Source organism: Dreissena polymorpha, chromosome 8 (genome assembly GCF_020536995.1).
Source record: "Dreissena polymorpha isolate Duluth1 chromosome 8, UMN_Dpol_1.0, whole genome shotgun sequence".
NCBI classification, from domain to species: Eukaryota; Metazoa; Mollusca; class Bivalvia; order Myida; family Dreissenidae; genus Dreissena; species Dreissena polymorpha.
Window position 1 is genome coordinate 92,290,531 of NC_068362.1, and position 19,369 is coordinate 92,309,899.

General features: G+C 34.4%; 1 protein-coding gene across 13 annotated transcripts in view; it reads left to right on the forward strand.

The window, feature by feature from the left end:
• The window catches only part of LOC127841244 (exocyst complex component 4-like), a 90,354-nt gene extending 76,418 nt beyond the window's left edge, over positions 1 to 13,936 (forward strand). For 4 of the 13 annotated variants that reach the window (XM_052369906.1, XM_052369905.1, XM_052369908.1 and 1 more), the window contains 2 exons: positions 8,497 to 8,608; positions 10,103 to 13,936. In XM_052369906.1, the coding sequence (XP_052225866.1) occupies positions 8,497 to 8,608; positions 10,103 to 10,273 (283 nt within the window). In that variant the 3' untranslated portion in view covers positions 10,274 to 13,936. The remainder of the gene's footprint in view (positions 1 to 8,496; positions 8,609 to 10,102) is intronic. The other 9 variants (XR_008030813.1, XR_008030814.1, XR_008030817.1 and 6 more) reach the window with 9 other exon arrangements.
• The last annotated feature ends 5,433 nt before the right edge of the window (positions 13,937 to 19,369 follow it).

Consider the following 19,369-nt stretch of genomic DNA (forward strand, 5'->3'; position numbering starts at 1 on the left):
GTGTAGACCAAAAGATATATTAAATAAAAAATCAGGGGGGGGGGGGAGAATTTGACTAGGGGGGTGAAGAATTGGCCTAGGCAAATTTTTCCCCAGGGGAAAAATTGGCCAGAGGAAAAAATGGCCTGTTACACTGCTAATCTGCTAATCGTAACAATGAATTTGTCATTGGCATACAATAATAAAGGCCCATTACTGTCACCTGATAACAAAAGCCTATTTAATTGGCTTGTACTGAACAGGACTCCCAAGTGTCCTTCCTTTTACCCACCACGATTTGTCAAAAAGGAGATTGGATTTTGACTGACGCCTTATTTTTGCAAAATCAGAAATTGGGGAATTAAGTGCTGACGAAATAGTCATTTGTATACGCCCTTTCTCAAAACAGGACGTATTATAACATCACCCTTGGCGAGGGGCGGCGGGTGGCAGCATCCACAGCAGTGTCCGCTCTTTAATCCAAATAGTTTTCATCCGATCTTCACCAAACTTGGTCAGAAGTTGTATCTAGACAATATCTAGGTCAAGTTCGAATATGGGTCATGCGGGGTCAAAAACTAGGTAACAGTCACTTAGTGCATTTCAAGGATTAAGCATTGTGTACTCTCTCTCATTGGAGTACTTTTCATTCGATCTTCACAAAATTTGGTCAGAAGTTGTGTCTAAATTATATCTAGGTCAAGTTGAAATATGGGTCATGCAGGGTCAAAAACTAGGTCACAGGGTCACTTGTTGCATTTCAAGGATTAAACATGGTGTCCGCTCTCTAATTGAAGTAGTTTTCATCCAATCTTCACCAGATTTGGTCAGAAGTTGTGTCTAAATGATATATAGGTCAAGTTCAAATATGGGTAATGCCGGGTCAAAAACTAGGTCACAGAGTACCTTAGTGCATTTCAAAAATTAAGCATGGTGTCCGCTCTCTAATTGTAGTTTTCATCTGATCTTAACCAAATTTGGTCAGAAGTTGGGTCTCAATGATATCTAGGTCAAGTTCAAATATGGGTCATGCCGGGTCAAAAACTAGGTCACGAGGCATTTCAAGCATTTCGCATGGTTTTCGCTCTCTAACTGAAGTAGTTTTCATCTGATCTTCACAAAATTTGGTCAGAAGTTGTGTCTAGATGATATTTAGGTCAAGAACAAATATGGGTCATGCTGGGTCAAAAACTAGGTCACGAGGTCACTTAGTGCATTTCAAGCATTAAGCATGGTGTCCAGATGATATATAGGTCAAGTTCAAATATGGTTTATGCTGGGTCAAAAAATAGGTCACAGTGTCACTTAGTGCGTTTAAAACAATTACCATGATTGTGTCTTTTACCCTAGTCCATCAGTTGTGATATGGTACACTTATTTTGTCAGTTTTCGTTCGTGCTTTCCACGATTTTAAGAAAATTGACAATCCGCGCATTTTATTTACAGGTATTTTTTTATCATCCTACACTTTTTTCGCTGGTTTTCTTTCATGCTTCCACGATTTTTATGTCCCCCACTATAGTCCCCCACTATAGTATTGGGGGACATATTGTTTTTGCCCTGTCTGTTGGTCTGTCTGTTGGTCTGTCTGTTTGCGCCAACTTTAACATTTTGCAATAACTTTTGCTATATTGAAGATAGCAACTTCATATTTGGCATGCATGTGTATCTCATGAAGCTGCACATTTTGAGTGGTGAAAGGTCAAGGTCATCCTTCAAGGTCAGAGGTCAAATATATGTGGCCAAAATCGCTCATTTTATGAATACTTTTGCAATACTAAAGATAGCAACTTGATATTTGGCATGCATGTGTATCTCATGGAGCTGCACATTTTGAGTGGTGAAAGGTCAAGGTCATCCTTCAAGGTCATAGGTCAAATATATGTTGCCCAAATCGCTTATTTTATAAATACTTTTGCAATGTTGAAGATAGCAACTTGATATGTGGCATGCATGTGCATCTCATGGAGCTGCACATTTTGAGTGGTGAAAGGTCAAGGTCAAGGTCATCCTTCAAGGTCAGAGGTCAAATATATGTGGCCAAAATTGCTCATTTTATGAATACTTTTGCAATACTAAAGATAGCAACTTGATATTTGGCATGCATGTGTATCTCATGGAGCTGCACATTTTGAGTGGTGAAAGGTCAAGGTCATCCTTCAAGGTCATAGGTCAAATATATGTGGACCAAATCGCTTATTTTATAAATACTTTTGCAATGTTGAAGATAGCAACTTGATATGTGGCATGCATGTGCATCTCATGGAGCTGCACATTTTGAGTGGTGAATGGACTAGGTCAAGGTCATCCTTCAAGGTCAGAGGTCAAATATATGTGGCCCAAATCGCTTATTTTATAAATACTTTTGCAATACTAAAGATAGCAACTTGATATTTGGCATGCATGTGTATCTCATGGAGCTGCACATTTTGAGTGGTGAAAGGTCAAGGTCATCCTTCAAGGTCATAGGTCAAATATATGTGGCCCAAATCGCTTATTTTATAAATACTTTTGCAATGTTGAAGATAGCAACTTGATATGTGGCATGCATGTGCATCTCATGGAGCTGCACATTTTGAGTGGTGAAAGGTCAAGGTCAAGGTCATCCTTCAAGGTCAGAGGTCAAATATATGTGGCCAAAATCGCTCATTTTATGAATAATTTTGCAATACTAAAGATAGCAACTTGATATTTGGCATGCATGTGTATCTCATGGAGCTGCACATTTTGAGTGGTGAAAGGTCAAGGTCATCCTTCAAGGTCATAGGTCAAATATATGTGGCCCAAATCGCTTATTTTATAAATACTTTTGCAATGTTGAAGATAGCAACTTGATATGTGGCATGCATGTGCATCTCATGGAGCTGCACATTTTGAGTGGTGAAAGGTCAAGGTCAAGGTCATCCTTCAAGGTCAGAGGTCAAATATATGTGGCCCAAATCGCTTATTTTATGAATACTTTTGCAATATTGAAGATAGCAACTTGATATTTGTCATGCATGTGTATCTCATGGAGCTGCACATTTTGAGTGGTGAAAGGTCAAGGTCATCCTTCACAAGGTCAAGGTCATCCTTCAAGGTCTAACATCATATAGGGGGACATTGTGTTTCACAAACACATCTTGTTAGTTATGTACTTGTTGCTTAATTTTCAAAAATATATCACTTTGCCTCTCAAATGGTTAGTTATGACATAAAAATATATCATTTTGCCACTCAAATGGTTAAGTTATGTGTTGCATTATTTTAAAAAATATATCAGTTTGCCACTCAAATGGTTAAGTTATCAAGTTGTCCAAGCCTTCAAACAGGCGTATCTTGTGACAGTTTGGCACTCTTGTTTTTTAAATGACAAACATACATGGTTTCACAGTATTTCCGTCCACAATATTGAGGGAGCACATGGTTCCATAATGTCCTGACACAACTGAATATTTGAATATTATTTCAAATCATTCTCTTTAAATTAAGCTGGAAAACACAGAATAAAGTAATATACTTAATAGACTCAACTACTATTCTTTATGAGCAATGAAAACAAGTCATGATTGTGGTAAATGTTTCAGTAATTTTCTTTTTGTTTGAAAACTTATCTCTTAGTACATTCCGAGTGTTTAAAGTTCATGAACTCATTAATATCAAAGTGCTTCTGATATCCTAGACCAAAGCTGCTGTGATTGGTTGAGTGGTTGAACATTAGTTGAACATGCGGTTTAATAGCTGAGAAATGGAGCCATCAATTTAATTTATGGGAAAATGGTCACACACACAAAACACACATAAACAAAAGTTTGTTTGCATTGTACAGAAAAAAATAAACTTAAATATAAAGTACAAGTCTTAAATTAGTTTACCACAGCATCCTTGCTAGTGAACACAATGTGGCTTTTTAAAATACATTTTGAAGAAACTATCATTTCATTTTTAACATGTTTATGACAATTATGTCAAAAATGCAAATATGGTCATAATTTATTTTAAATAAGAAATTCTGGGAAAAGGCTTTGTTTATTACAAAGTACCTGCTGACATGTTGAGGAAGGACATTTATCAATCTTGTGAGGTTAAAATGGCTTTGTGTTGACAGTTAGCTAATAAGCTATTGTTCTATCAAAGTGGAAAGCTTAACCCAATATTATGTTCATTTAAATTAAGAGCTGTGCCATGCGAAAATGGGTCTTCTGTCAAACTTGGCCACTGTAGATATATAACCAGTATGCTCATGGATGCAGTCTGGTAAGGCGATACTCTGTCCACTATTAAGGCAAGCAATATGTGGTCTCGTTAGTGGACAGGGTAGCTCCTTACAAGGCTGGTCTCGAGCTATGCATGGCGTATATGGCATAAGACACATTTTTGCATAATGTGGGTCATATATTATGGTACCTACATAAAAAAGGTACCAAAATATTTAAATTAACTGAATGTTAAGCCAATGTCTTGTAAAATTGGAAAAATACACTCACCATTTCTGTGTTCAAATATTTGAGTATTTAATTGCGCTGGCAAATATAATGATAATGTAAATATCATAGTTGTGTAAAACGCTATACAGCCTTATATAATTATTGATGTAAATATCATAGTTGTATAAAACGCTATACAGCCTTATATAATTATTGAAAAAGCATTTGAGCAGCGCTCTGAGAAAACCAGGCTTAAAGCATGTGTGTACATTGTTGTCCCAGCAGGTTTAAAGCATGGGTGTACATTGTTGTCCCAGCAGGCTTAAAGCATGTGTGTACATTGTTGTCCCAGCAGGCTTAAAGCATGTACATTGTTGTCCCAGCAGGCTTAAAGCATGTGTGTACATTGTTGTCCTCGATTAGCCTGTGCAGTCCACAATAATTATAATTTTAATATAAATAATTTGTTAGCAATAATATTTATAATTGTAATAATTATAATAAATTATAGCTCCTAAGCTTATTGTAAAAATTAAAAACAACACCATCATTCTTGAATGGCAACAATTCCTTTTAAGTACTTTTTTGACAGTACATCAAAATGAAAGACAAAATGTAGAGTATTTTTCAATTTATGGTGATTGTTAAATGACTGTCATTTATGTTTTGCTCTAAACAATTGTTAATTCTATTGTCCTTGTGAACGCATGCACGTAATTGAAAGTGACATCATGTTTAAACTGTGAAACATCTTGACCTATGTACAGTCATTGTTTTGTTTTGAATTGTTAAACAAGCCAGTTGAGTTGTTGTTTGTTTTGGCACCGTTGCCTTTCTGTATGACATTGTTTCCAAACTTTCACATGCAATATTAAAACTGAACAAATCATATTTTGTCAATATCAAATATCAGTCTGATCCCATTTTTTATGAATCACAGAAAATGTAGAAAAGTTTTGATATGATTCACCGAAATTTTTATAAGGCTCTATACAATTCACAGAAAAGATGGATCGGATTTGATATGTTAGTTTGTAGTTTATTTCATATCAGATCCAGAAGGCCAATAACAGCCCAAGTGGACAATGTTATGCATACAGAGTTTACAGATTTGGATATTAATGTATGACAGTTGAAACATGACTACTACTACTAGTTATGGCAATACTTATAATAATAATAATAATAATAATGACAAATATTTTCTACTATAATGATGCAATGTATATCATGTAAATTTACATAACATGCTACTCAAAATTGTTGATTACATCTTAAACCTCTAAAGCAAACGTGTAATAATTATTATAATGATAATAAATAATATAACATTTTGTACATTGGCATAAAATGCATTGCAAAGTTATTGATGAAATGACAAATATAGCCGCTAAAGCAAACCTGTAATAATTGTGATAGTTATAATAATGATAATTATACATGCATCACAAAATTATTGGTTGAATAACATATAAACATGCAAAAGCAGGCTTGTAAAATTATATGTGCGTGTATAATTAATAAAAGCATAATATATCTTTTTGTATTTTATATATATATATGTTACAAAGCCTCTATTAAAGACTGTATAAAAAGTCACTATTAAATAATAGCATGGACTCGACTACTTATTCGAAAAAGAAAACTTAACGTTTTTGCTAGCGCCTTGTCTTGTCTACCTATTTGAAATCGAAAAATAGATAGCCATAAGGCTTGAAAATGTTTAAATAAATGATAACAAAGTTAAAATAATAATCAAAAAGGACATTAAATATTTATTTCTAAGACTAAGGCCAGCTGCCTTGAGATTAAACAATTATGCGCGTCAAAGAAAAAAACAACAAAATAGACAGCCTATTGTACAAGTTTGATATACAATGCGCATGAGTGTGATATTGCACTTCACACAAAGGGATCATAAACGATAAAAGATTATGAAAATCATAAAACGTAACAAAATAGACATGAATATTGGTTGCTTAATTGACACTTTCATAAAATAAAACACAATATTTGTAATCTTAAAATGAAATTAGTTTGACATTACATATGTGTTGTTTGTACGAACTTGAAATGCGTTCAAAATGTATATGCACATTTTTTTAATCACCAATTCATTTTCTGACGTAATAAGTTCTACGAATTTATACATATTTGGTCTGTGTCGAAAATATGATGGAATGTAGTGTTTTCTTAGTTCTGAGTATAAACTGCACTCAAGCACAAAATGAAACTCATCTTCAAGTTTATTGCATAGAGTACATTTTCTTTGTTCTAATGGAATAGGATTGGGCCTTGGGCATCTGCCGCTCTCAATGTACAGCCTATGTGATGCCAGCCGTAATTTAGAAAAACTTATTCGGAATTTACGTGTTTGACAATAATTTAGGTACGGTTGAAAATGAAATATTGCAATGTGTTTGTATAAGTTAGCTCTGCTGGAGTTTCTAGCCTATTATTCCAGTTTGGGATAAATGTGTCGCTCAGTCGTTGTCTTAAGGCGGATATGAACATGTTTACATTACCTCTTGGAAGAGCCAAGCGTCATAAAATCCCAAATTACTTAACAAATCCTTAAATAATGTACACCAATTTTTCTTTAAAGGGTATACGATGCTATCATTTAATAGAGTTAAATATATTTTCTTAATAAATTTGTTGTCTGGAGTTCTTAAAAGTTTTACCCTGTATTTAATAAAATTTAAATATCTTCTGGATTGATAATTAATACGTCCAACCTCACCATATACAAAATCATTTTGTGTGCATTTTTTTACACCCAATAATTGTTTGCAAAATTGCATATGAACCCTTACTATTGGTAAAGCCTTAATAAAGCCCCATACCTCGCTACCGTTATTCAATATTGGCGTTATAAGTTTATCGGAGAGCTCAAGTTTGTTGCCTAATGGAATTTCCGTAAATTTGTATAAATACTTTTTCAGTTTAAAAATAGCTTTAAGAGCTTGTCCAGATAGTGTGTTTGTGGCGTCGCAAAATGACCCGCCAGACGTAAAAACAACACCGAGATAATTAAAACGATTGATGATATCTATAGTTTTGTTGTTATAACAAAAATAATTGGTTGAATTACGACTGCCTTTGCGAAATATCATTATTTTAGACTTATCTGTATTAATTACTAGCTTCCATGTGTGACAATACTCATGTAATAAATCTAGACACCTTTGGAGTTCATCTGCATTGTTAGCAAAAATAATTATATCATCCGCGTAAAGCAGTAGAAACATTTAAAAAAGTTAATATCTATTCCATTTAACCCATTCATGTGAAATTCCTGTTCTAGGTAGTTAAGATACATGGAAAATAAAAATGGAGAAAAACACTCACCTTGCCTGACCTCTAACATGCATTCAAAGCTATCACTTAACGTGTTACTATGTTTAACTTTTGATTTGATGGAGTTATACATTGATTTCATTACATTGAGTATATTACCACGTATGCCTAGTTTAATTAGCTTGTACCATAAATTGTCTCTTACAACATAATTAAATGTATGTTGATATGAGTATCTGTTTTCCGTGGATTGACAGAAAAGATGAATCTGGTTAAATAATCTGCCTCTTGTTGTACTTAAGTTTGTTGGGGTCGTAACCTGTTTGTGCTTGCCTCTGTAGGCTTAAACATGCTTGGGCATTCCTCTATAGATGCCGTAACCTGTTTGTGCTTGCCTTTGTAGGTGCCTTAACCTGTTTGTGCCTGTCTGTAGATACTGTTACCTGTTTGTGCTTGCCTCTGTATGTGCCATAACCTGTTTGTGCCTGACTGTCGATGCTGTAACCTGTTTATGCTTGCCTCTGTAGGTGCCTTAACCTGTTTGTGCCTGACTGTAGGTGACTTTACCTGTTTGTGCCTGACTGTAGGTGCCTTAACCTGTTTGTGCTTGCGTCTGTAGGTGCTGTAACCTGTTTGTGCTTGCGTCTGTAGGTGCTGTTACCTGTTTGTGCTTGCGTCTGTAGGTTCCATAATCTGTTTGTGCTTTCCTCTGTAGGTGCTTTAACCTGTTTGTGCTTGCCTCTGTATGTGCCGTAACCTGTTGGTGCTTGCATATGTAGGTGCTGTAACCTGTTTGTGCCTGCCTTTGTAGGTGCCGTAACCTGTTTGCCATACAACAGAACCTGACCAACATCACGATGTCTCGAGAGTCAGATTTGGACCACGCTAGACAGTACTATGAACTGCTGTACCTAAACCCTGAAGTAAGTATAACATGAACCTAAACTCTAAGGTTAGTAGAACAATAACCTAAACCCGATGTAAGTAAAACATGAACTTAAAACATAAGGTTAGTAAAACATGAAACTAGACCATGAATTAAGTAAAACATTAACCTAAACCCTGAGGTAAGTATAACATGAACCTAAACCCTGAGGTAAATATAACATGAACCTAAACCCTGAGGTAAATATAACATGAACCTAAACCCTGAGGTAAATATAACATGAGCCTAAACCCTGAGGTAAATATAACATGAGCCTAAACCCTGCAGTAAGTATAACATCAGCCTAAAGCCTAAGGTTTGTAAAACATGAATCTAAAACCTGATGTTAGTAAAATATGAACCTTAAACCTGAGGTAAGTAAAACATGAACCTAAAACGTAAGGTTAGTAAAACATGAAACTAAACCCTGATTTAAGTAAAACATGAACCTAAATCCTGAGGTAAGTATAACATGAACCTAAATCCTGAGGTAAGTATGAGCCCTGAGGTAAATAAACCATGGACCTAAAGCCTGAAGTAAGTAAAAAATGAACTTAAGCCTTGATATTAAACATGAACATTAAGGTAATAAAAAAATATGTTGTTTTACAGTTATGTCACCTGAGGTGAAAAGAAATCTAAAACATATGAGTTTAGTGACGAAAACAAGAATTTTCTAAAATTGCAATTTTTTTAAGAATTGCATGTACGTGCCAAATATAAGCAGTACCTGAAGTGATGTGGTAAATCATAAAATGTTTATTAGGATATATTGTAAAAATAATAGATAACCAAAAATAATGTCATTTTGTTTGTTTAGGATCTGATAAAAACTGTTGAACTTGTAGAATCAGATACCATTTATAAAACCCACACTCTGTGAAAAGGGGGCTTAATGTGCATAAAGTGTCGGCCCAGATTAACCTGTGCGACCTACACAGGCTAATCAGGAACGATGTTTCCCACCTATACTGGATTTTCATTTAAGAAGACTTTCTTTAAAGGAAACAAATCCATAAAAGCGAAAAGTGTGGTTCCTGCTGATCTTTGACAACAATTTAGGCACTTGCATTTAACCCTGTTTTCATAGAGCGGGGCACATGCATTGGGAAAAAGATTTTTTTTTGTAAGAATCCAATCAAAGCTATTGCACTTGAAGCTATTTAATAATAATTTTTTTTCAGAAAATGCTGACCCTCATAGCTGAAAAGGGTCTCAGTTCATGTTGGCATAGTACTGCCAGCTGCTGCAACTGTACGAACACTGTCACTTGATTGTGGACCAGGCATGTGCGTAAAGTGGTGTCCATGCAGTCTCCTTGCAGGCTTATCAAGGAAGACACTTTCTGCCTTGACTGTATTTCAATTAAGAACATAACATTTGTTTAAAACAGAAAGTATCATTCATGATTAGCCTGTGAAGACAGCACATGCTAATCTGGAAGTACAAATAATACATATGTACATATTTTACCCCCTTCACTATTTTACAGAAAATCCTGACCCTTATAGCTGAGAAGGGTTCCCAGTTCACGTTGGCAGAGTACAGTCAGCTGCTACAGCTGTACCACCGCAGTCACTTCACCGTGGACCAGGCTGTAGTAGACGCGCACTTGAAGCGCCTCAGAGAGGTCACAGAGAAAGGTCATAATGAGACCGTGTGATTAGATTGGATGCAATGGGACATGTAATTGGATGCTACAGGATGGTGCGAGACTGTGTGATTAGATTGGATGCAATGGGACATGTAATTGGAAGCAACAGGATGGTGCGAGACTGTGTGATTAGATTGGATGCAATGGGACATGTAATTGGATGCTACAGGATGGTGTGAGACTATGTGATTAAGTAGGATGTTATGGGACTATGTGATTTGATGTCATAAGATTGTGAAATTGCTTTTGATGTTATGGAACCATATGATTGGATTTCATGCCAAATGACACCATAATACAGCTTCTCGCTACATCAAAATCAGAGTAAACTTACTTAAAGATGACTTGTCATTTATGTCACATAATTTTTTAGGCAATTATTTATGTGAGAATGACCTTGATTCTAGTTCCACAATTAATTTAGCAAAAGAAATATCAATGTGACCTTGACCTTGATCTTAGTTCCACAAGCAATTTTTTATGGAATATCAATGTGAATCTGACCTTGATCAAAGTTTCATGAGCAATTTTTCTTAAGAATATCTAGTTGATTCAGCAAAGTCCATAATGATTTTCTTTAAGGAATTTCACTATGACCGGGAACCTTAATTAAGTCTTATTAAACTTTACTAAAGAGGTTACAAACATTTTAGTTATACATGTTAGTGCTATTCTTGTCTGTTTGTTATTGTATAGAAATTAATTTTATGTACTCATGAGTGTTTATATGATATTTGCTATATGTGTATTATTATTTTATTATTTATACATTGATGGTTTTGTGTTGATGTTGATTTTTATCAGAGATACTGCAGTGGTATGCATGTGTGATGCTAGTTTACAACATCACAAAACACACAACATGTATGCTATGCTCATATAAAGGTTTAAACGGTTATCAACTTGTCAAATTATGCACTGTTATAAAAGTATTGCGTTTTGTCTCGTTAGTATCCTATTAAATGTATAAAACATGGTCAATTTTATTAGAAACCTTTTCTTAAATTTTAAATTTGCTGTTACAAAAATGGTCATGGTTGCTTGTGGTATATCTGATTGTAAACATTATTTGAGGTCTATGTGAACTGAAATTGTCTTACCATCTCGTATAATTAATGAGATGTTAAGCACAACTTTAGTGATTCTCTTTAAATTTGATGGAGACTCCTACAATTGGACTGCATTGTGGGAAAACTGGACTTATAGCATTTGCATGAAGTGTCGTCCCAGATAAGCATGTTCTGTGCAATGCCCTTCAGCTAATCAGGGACGAAACTTTTGGCTTTGATTGTATTTTTCATTTTAAGGAACACTCTTCTGAGCCAAAATCCAATTGAGGCAGAAAGAATCATACCTGATTAGCCTCAGTGAATTACACAAGCTAATCAGGGACAACACTTTACGCGCAGGCATTTAGTTACGTTTTTTCAGTGCGAGGCTTAATTATATAAACATGTTTTTAGCTCACCTGTCACAAAGTAACATATGAGCTTATGTGACTGTGTGATGTCCGGCGTTCGTTGTGCGTGTGTGCATGCGTGTGTCCGTCAACAATTTGTTTGTGTAGACAGTAGAGGTCACAGTTTTCATCCAATCTTTATGAAATTTGGTCAGAATGTTTATATTGATGAAATCTGGGTTGGGATTGTATTTGGGTCATCTGGGGTCAAAAACTAGGTCACTAGGTCAAATAATATAAAAACCTTGTGAAGACAATAGAGGTCACAGTTTTCATCCAATCTTTATGAAATTTGGTCAGAATGTTTATCTTGATGAAATCTGGGTTGGGATTGTATTTGGGTCATCTGGGGTCAAAAACTAGGTCACTAGGTCAAATAATATAAAAACCTTGTGAAGACAATAGAGGTCACAGTTTTCATCCAATCTTTATGAAATTTGGTCAGAATGTTTATCTTGATGAAATCTGGGTTGGGATTGTTTTTGGGTCATCTGGGGTCAAAAACTAGGTCACTAGGTCAAATAATAGAAAAACCTTGTGTAGACAATAGAGGTCACATTTTTCATCCAATCTTTATGAAATTTTTGGTCACAATGTTTATCTTGATGAAATCTGGGTTAGGATTGTATTTGGGTTATCTGGGGTCAAAAACTAGGTCACTAGGTCAAATAATAGAAAAAACCTTGTGTAGACAATAGAGGTCACAGTTTTCATCCAATCTTTATGAAATTTGGTCACAATGTTTATCTTGATGAAATCTGGGTTGGGATTGTATTTGGGTTATCAAGGGTAAAAAACTAGGTCACTAGGTCAAATAATAGAAAAACCTCGTGTAGACAATAGAGGTTATAGTTTTAATCTGATCTGTCTGTCATTCATTGTGTGTCCCAAAACTTTAACCTTGGTTAAAGTTTTGCAATAACTTTTGCATTATTGAAGATAGCAACTTGATATTTGGCATACATGTGTAACTCTAGCAACCCCAGCAGATCTTATCTTATCAGTGGAAGATCTAAGAAAATCAGCTAATCTGCATAGTGATTCCATTACAAGTTATTTTAATAAATCATCTTATTTAAAATCAAATTAATATAAATGCAGATTGAAAGAAAAATCAATTCTCTTTAATATGATATAAATTTTAATAATCATTAATTTATATTCGCTGCTTTATTGGATTCAAGTACAACGTCAGTGTCCCATTTCTTTTGTTTACTGCATTTTAATTGTATTTGAATATTAATGATTTTTCCACAGCAAGAAATTTGATTGGTTAAACTTCAATCTTGTTTTTGAATGACATAAATGGGATATCCCTACGCTGAAATATAGTTTCGTAAAATTTAACGTTTAAAATACGCTTTTGTTTAACGTTTTTTTACATTAACTTAACATTCAATCTTTCATCTTTATTTTGATACCAAAATCATTTTTCGGAACAAAGAATTAATACCTCGCATCTTTATTTGAAATGGGTAACCCCCAACATACTCGGGTAAAGAATTTCCAAGATGGCGGTCGTGTCAAATTTTCCATGTTCATGACGCGATAAAAGGCCTCGTTTTCCGCATAAACTAACACAAATAAAGGTATTTTCTGTATCATTCATCCGGTATGTACTCATTTTATTTTAAATTAAAAAGTTTATTGTTAAAACGTACAATTGTCAGTAATTTCCGCATTAAATAACTTAATTAAGATTCGCTCCACTCGCAAAAGAAAGTTGTCAAAGAATTGAATTTTACAAAATTTATTTTATCTGTTATTGCACGGAATAAACCATTATTTCGAATTCAAGTTAAGTTAACACTTAATTTATGACACACTTATTCAATTTTTACGCAATATATAACTAGAAGAAAGTTTAATGCACGTAAATTTTTTTTACCGAGTTGAAAACGTATATAGAAAATCAGTATATCAAAATCCTGTTAAGCCTCGTGCCAGACATTAGTTTGTCAAAGGAGCGAACTGTGCTGTCCAAAATAAACCTATATTATATATATTCCTAGTAGTACTAATAGTATATCTTACAACTGTTAAAATAAAAATAATATAGTTAAAAACTTCACTTAATAGTTATTAAGCTTGCAATTGTTACAGTAGTTTATAAACAATGTACTGTGGTAACTTTATATTTGTTATTTAGTGTTGTTGATAGTGTTGATATTGAAACATTTTGTGACTGGAAAAATAAAAAATTGCAAAATATATGTCCACAATCAAGCTCTTAAGTATTATTTTCACATAGAAATATCATCAATACATGAAAATTAGCATCAGAAATAGATTCTACGGGAAAAATCCTATTGGTATGTCAAATTTTATACAATTATCTTAAAAAATAAAAAAGTTATGAATAAAAGAAGTTTAATGCATCCGATTTTGGGGTCCGCGATCGCGATGTGATTGCATATAAAGTATATAGAGCGAAAATTCCACAAAATTCGTGAGTTTACTGAATTAAAAATCTTCATCACTTCTTATTTATAAAGATATTTTAAAAATGTAAACAGATTTATGCTTGTTAAAGTTCAAAGAATTAAATGAAGTAAAGGCCATAATACTTCAGTTTTAAATTTTGAGTGGGGTTGCTAATTAGATACATTTCTGAAAAAGGTGTTAATCATTGCTACATAGCAGCGTTTACTTTTGATTTAAAAAAAAAACTAAGTATCAATTGAAATACACTTTAACACGGTTATTTCGAAGTGGCCGGGACCGTTTAAAAAAACTTCGGCTTAAAGACAATTCGAAACAGGGACCTATACAAACAACATTTGTTTGTATAGGTCCCTGTTCGAAATAAACATTTGACAGACAACTTCTTTGATTCTGCAAAAAATAAAACGTGTAATTTGCATGATTCCGTTACAAGCTACTATTAATAATTGTTTTACTTAAAAACGTAAACTAGTCAGATAGCAATAGGTTTCTATTTTTAACAAACGGAATGCAAAATTGCAAAACTACATAAATAGTAGTTATCGGCTATTGAGAACATTATAAAATGAACACGCTACGCGCAGACGCCAAAGTTGTAATATACATTTCTGAAAAAGGTGTTAATCATTGCTACATAGCAGCGTTTACTTTTGATTTAAAAAAAAAAACTAAGTATCAATTGAAATACACTTTAACACGGTTATTTCGAAGTGGCCGGGACCGTTTAAAAAAACTTCGGCTTAAAGACAATTCGAAACAGGGACCTATACAAACAACATTTGTTTGTATAGGTCCCTGTTCGAAATAAACATTTGACAGACAACTTCTTTGATTCTGCAAAAAATAAAACGTGTAATTTGCATGATTCCGTTACAAGCTACTATTAATAATTGTTTTACTTAAAAACGTAAACTAGTCAGATAGCAATAGGTTTCTATTTTTAACAAACGGAATGCAAAATTGCAAAACTACATAAATAGTAGTTATCGGCTATTGAGAACATTATAAAATGAACACGCTACGCGCAGACGCCAAAGTTGTAATTATCGGCTTTTGACACGCCACTCGCAGACGACAAAGAGTGAAACTACGCTCAGTGTTTTGCAGTTTTGAATAATTGTTTTACTTAAAAACGTAAACTAGTCAGATAGCAATAGGGTTCTATTTTTAACAAACGGAATGCAAAAATGCAAGACTACATAAATAGTAATTATCGGCTATTGAGAACATTATAAAATTAACACGCTACGCGCAGACGCCAAAGGTGTAATTATCGGCTTTTGACACGCCACTCGCAGACGACAAAGGTGTGAAATTACGCTCACTGTTTTGCAGTTTTGACTTCGGATTAAAGATTGATAATTAGGTGCGAGTTATAGTGTTGGGACCGACAGAATCACTTCGAATTAACGATTTGTTCGGTTTAACGAAGTTCCAATTAACAATGAAATTTTACATTAAACAAAGAAGAACCAAAATCGGGACCCGAAAAATACTTTGAAATAACGATGACTTCAGATTATCGGTGTTCGAAATGACGGTGTTTTAGTGTACATGAATGTCATTTTTGACAGGGTGGCAAATGCAAGTATTTAATTCCGTCCATTATTATTATTCTATGATAAATATAAAATAGACCAAAAATGTTTATTGTATATGCTTCATACAGATTTGAGCACAAATAATTAATTTCCTAATATTGATGAAAACGATGCTAAATTTCCCAATTTGACCGATACAGTGCAGGCACTATAATTAAACAAAAACGCCTGTTGGCGTTGTTCACTTTTCTCGATGGGTGACATTTCGCGGGGGACGGACACGCTACTGACCGCGGTGTTTGGTGACCACCTAAAATCGCCGCGATTGCATGCTATCGTTATCGGGAACACCCGTGATCACCGCGATGCTGCGCATCCACCCACCGTAAACACCTGTCTGCGAGGGTCATTTACGCGTTTTAAATGTAAATGGTCAAAAGAAAATCGTATACTACATGTAGATATTACATGTATGTTCACATGCATGCGTACTTAAATTCGGACAATACGTAAAGTCGGAAACAATATAAGCGTTTACATGATCAATACTTTTAACTCTTATTGTGTTACTCAATGAAATTGCCCTTTTTAACAACAAATATAGAGTTTCAAAGAAATCAAGTGAGTATTAAATCATTTATTTACTTGTGTCCGACTTTAAGTACTGTCCGAATTTACGTACTGCATCAGTAAGTAACGACACTAGTGTGCAGTCAGTTTACAATACAATAATTGTTTCAAGTATTTTCTAATTTGTAATGCCAAGAAAAGTCCATCGTTGTGTGTCTGTTCATGGTCCTCTTACAATTTAAGGGCAAACATTGGAGACGTCTTCCGTTTGAATGTACAAAGATGCAGGATCATTACATGACAAAATAATTAACTGCAAACTTTAACCCAATTTGTACCAGGTGAAGATCTGATAAAACTTGTTCCATGGATGGTTAGCATTTATTTTCTAAAAATGAAGTAGCATTTAGTTTAATTTGTTGAACAGATAGTGACTGTCTATATTTTCAGAACTGTGATTTGTTAGATTTACATGATGCCCAGACTGAAGAAAAAGTCTTACAGACAGGTGAATGCATCAAACAAGGATGCAATGAAAACAGCAAGACATGAGTTAAACTTCTCTAGAAAGTGTGATGAGTTAAACTTCTCTAAAAAGTGTGATGAGTTAAACTTCTCTAAAAAGTGTGATGAGTTAAACTTCTCTAAAAAGTGTGATGAGTTAAACTTCTCTAAAAAGTCTGAAATTGGGTTATACTTCCCCAAAAAGTCTGAAAGTGGGTTAAACTTCCCCAAAAAGTCTGAAAGTGGGTTAAACTTCCCCAAAAAGTCTGAAAGTTTGTTTAATGTTTCTGCTGAAAGTTTGCTAAATGTTTATGAAAGTTCACTGACAAGTTCTGAAAATGTGCTGAGAGAATCTGCTAGTTTGCTGACGGAACCTGTTAATGTTTCTGCTGAAAGTTTGCTGAATGTTTCTGAAAGTTCACTGAAAAGTTCTGAAAATGTGCTGAGAGAATCTGCTAGTTGGCTGACGGAGCCTGTTAGTTTGGTTGATCATTTGCAGAATGATTTTTTATAGCAATATAAGCAGTTCCAATACAGAGTATGTAAGCACAGAGAAAAGTCTTGAGCAAGTAATGTACACTGCTTTCCCTTTATCAGAACATGTTGATATGACGGAACCTGTTAGTTTGGTTGATAAGTTTCAGATTGATTTTTTATAGCAATATGAGCAGTTCCAATCCAGAGTATGTAAGCACAGAGAAAAGTCTTGAGCAAGTAATGTACACTGCTTTCCCTTTATCAGAACATGTTGATATGATGACAGCGGATGTTTGTAATGGACCATACAATGCTGTAAAATATGAGTTTGGTTCTTTTCACCATGGCTTTGAAATATTTATTAATGAGTCTCGAGATGGTCAGTGGAGAAAATACGGATTTGATGTTGATGCTTGTATTGAACTTTTCCGTAACCGTATATCAGTAGGACTAGTATATATGTGTACTTGTTGTCACCAAACAAGGTTTAGGCAAAGTGTAATAGAAGTAAAAAGTGTTTTTGATTTAAAAATGCAAAGAGTTATGTACTGGTGTTGTTTCAGTTTATGATAAAGAATGGATATGTTTGACTTGTAAAAACAGCATTCAGGGTGGTAAGTTTCCAAAATTATCTGTTATAAATGGAATGAAATGGCCAACAAAACCAAAGGAATTGGATCTGTTTCCACCTGGAGAACGTTTAATTGCCTTACGAATACCTTTCATACAAATGCGAGAATTGCCTCGAGGCCGCCAGGTGTCTATTAAAGGAAATGTTGTTAATGTTCCAGTTGATATCAAACCTGTTGTAAAAGCATTACCAAGACCATTTGATGAAAATGGGACTGTGCCAGTTAAATTAAAGAAAAACATGTCTTTCAAGTTATGCGTTTTCTCTGAAAAGTTTAGACCTCTTCGAGTTCTGTTGATGAAGTCAAGTGATCTTTATAAAACAGCAGTGGATAAAAAGTGTTACAGAAAATTCCAATGAAATAGTGCAAGAATTTAACCAGTCAGAAATACAAATTGTGCTGGTTCTAAAGTTAAAGGCTTTGATAGTGAAATTGATGAAGTAATTGAAGATCTATCATGTCAGCAGGATTGTAAAAACAGTTAACATTCAATTTTTGTCTCTCTAATAGCAGATTGTTCAAGTATGGGTATTGTTGATTTTGATGGTGTTGTTGATAGAATGTTACATGACTGTCAGCAGAATACAAGTGATGCAGATGAAAATGCAGAAAATGCAGATAAAGAACTCTATGATTCTGATGCAGAAAAAATAAAAGACGAAAATGTTGGTAATATTGACACACTATTAGATGATGCAGATGCTGAAAACAGACATGCATTTACATTTGCTCCTGGAGAAGGTCAACAGCATATTTCAAGATAAAGATTCAGAGTATCTTTGTTTTCCATCCTTATTTTGTGGTCAAAGGCGTATTGATAACGAAAATAGACTTGTACCAGCACACTATAGTGATTTTGCAAAGTGGGAATTAAGAAGTCAAAATAGACGAGCAGCTGTAACATAACGCACACAAAACGCACATGTGGGGTATTGTTGGATTTATATAATGATCGAAATTTGTACCAATTTTCATACAATCTTAAATAGGCGGCCACCTGGATCAACATTTCTATAGCCTCGGGTTATCAAATCCGGCCACGAATATTTGCTTACCGTATGTGTCAATCTTCGGTTATTTCCGTATGTATTCGTTATGTGTCCGTTGCATACGTCATAATATGTTGCAGACACGTGACTTTTTACAGCCAATCTGAATTGTACACGTAACAATTATCAAAGCTTTCGTTGTTTATATATATATATATTTATAAGGATTCTTACTTGAGTAGCGGAAGATAGAAGGCGTATTATTGCTTGCTGTCGCGGGCGGGGCCCGTTGCGGGCTTCGCATGTATCTTGTATTTGCCAAACATTTTGAAAACGTTGTGTTGTGTTAATAAGCAGAAATAAAACGCATAGAAATCAGAAATGGACTTTGTCTACGTTTATGTATGTGATATGGTACATATACTTGTTTTGGTGCTCGTGACAAGCAGGATCGAATCAGAAGTAAAAAGCCATTATACAGGATCTCG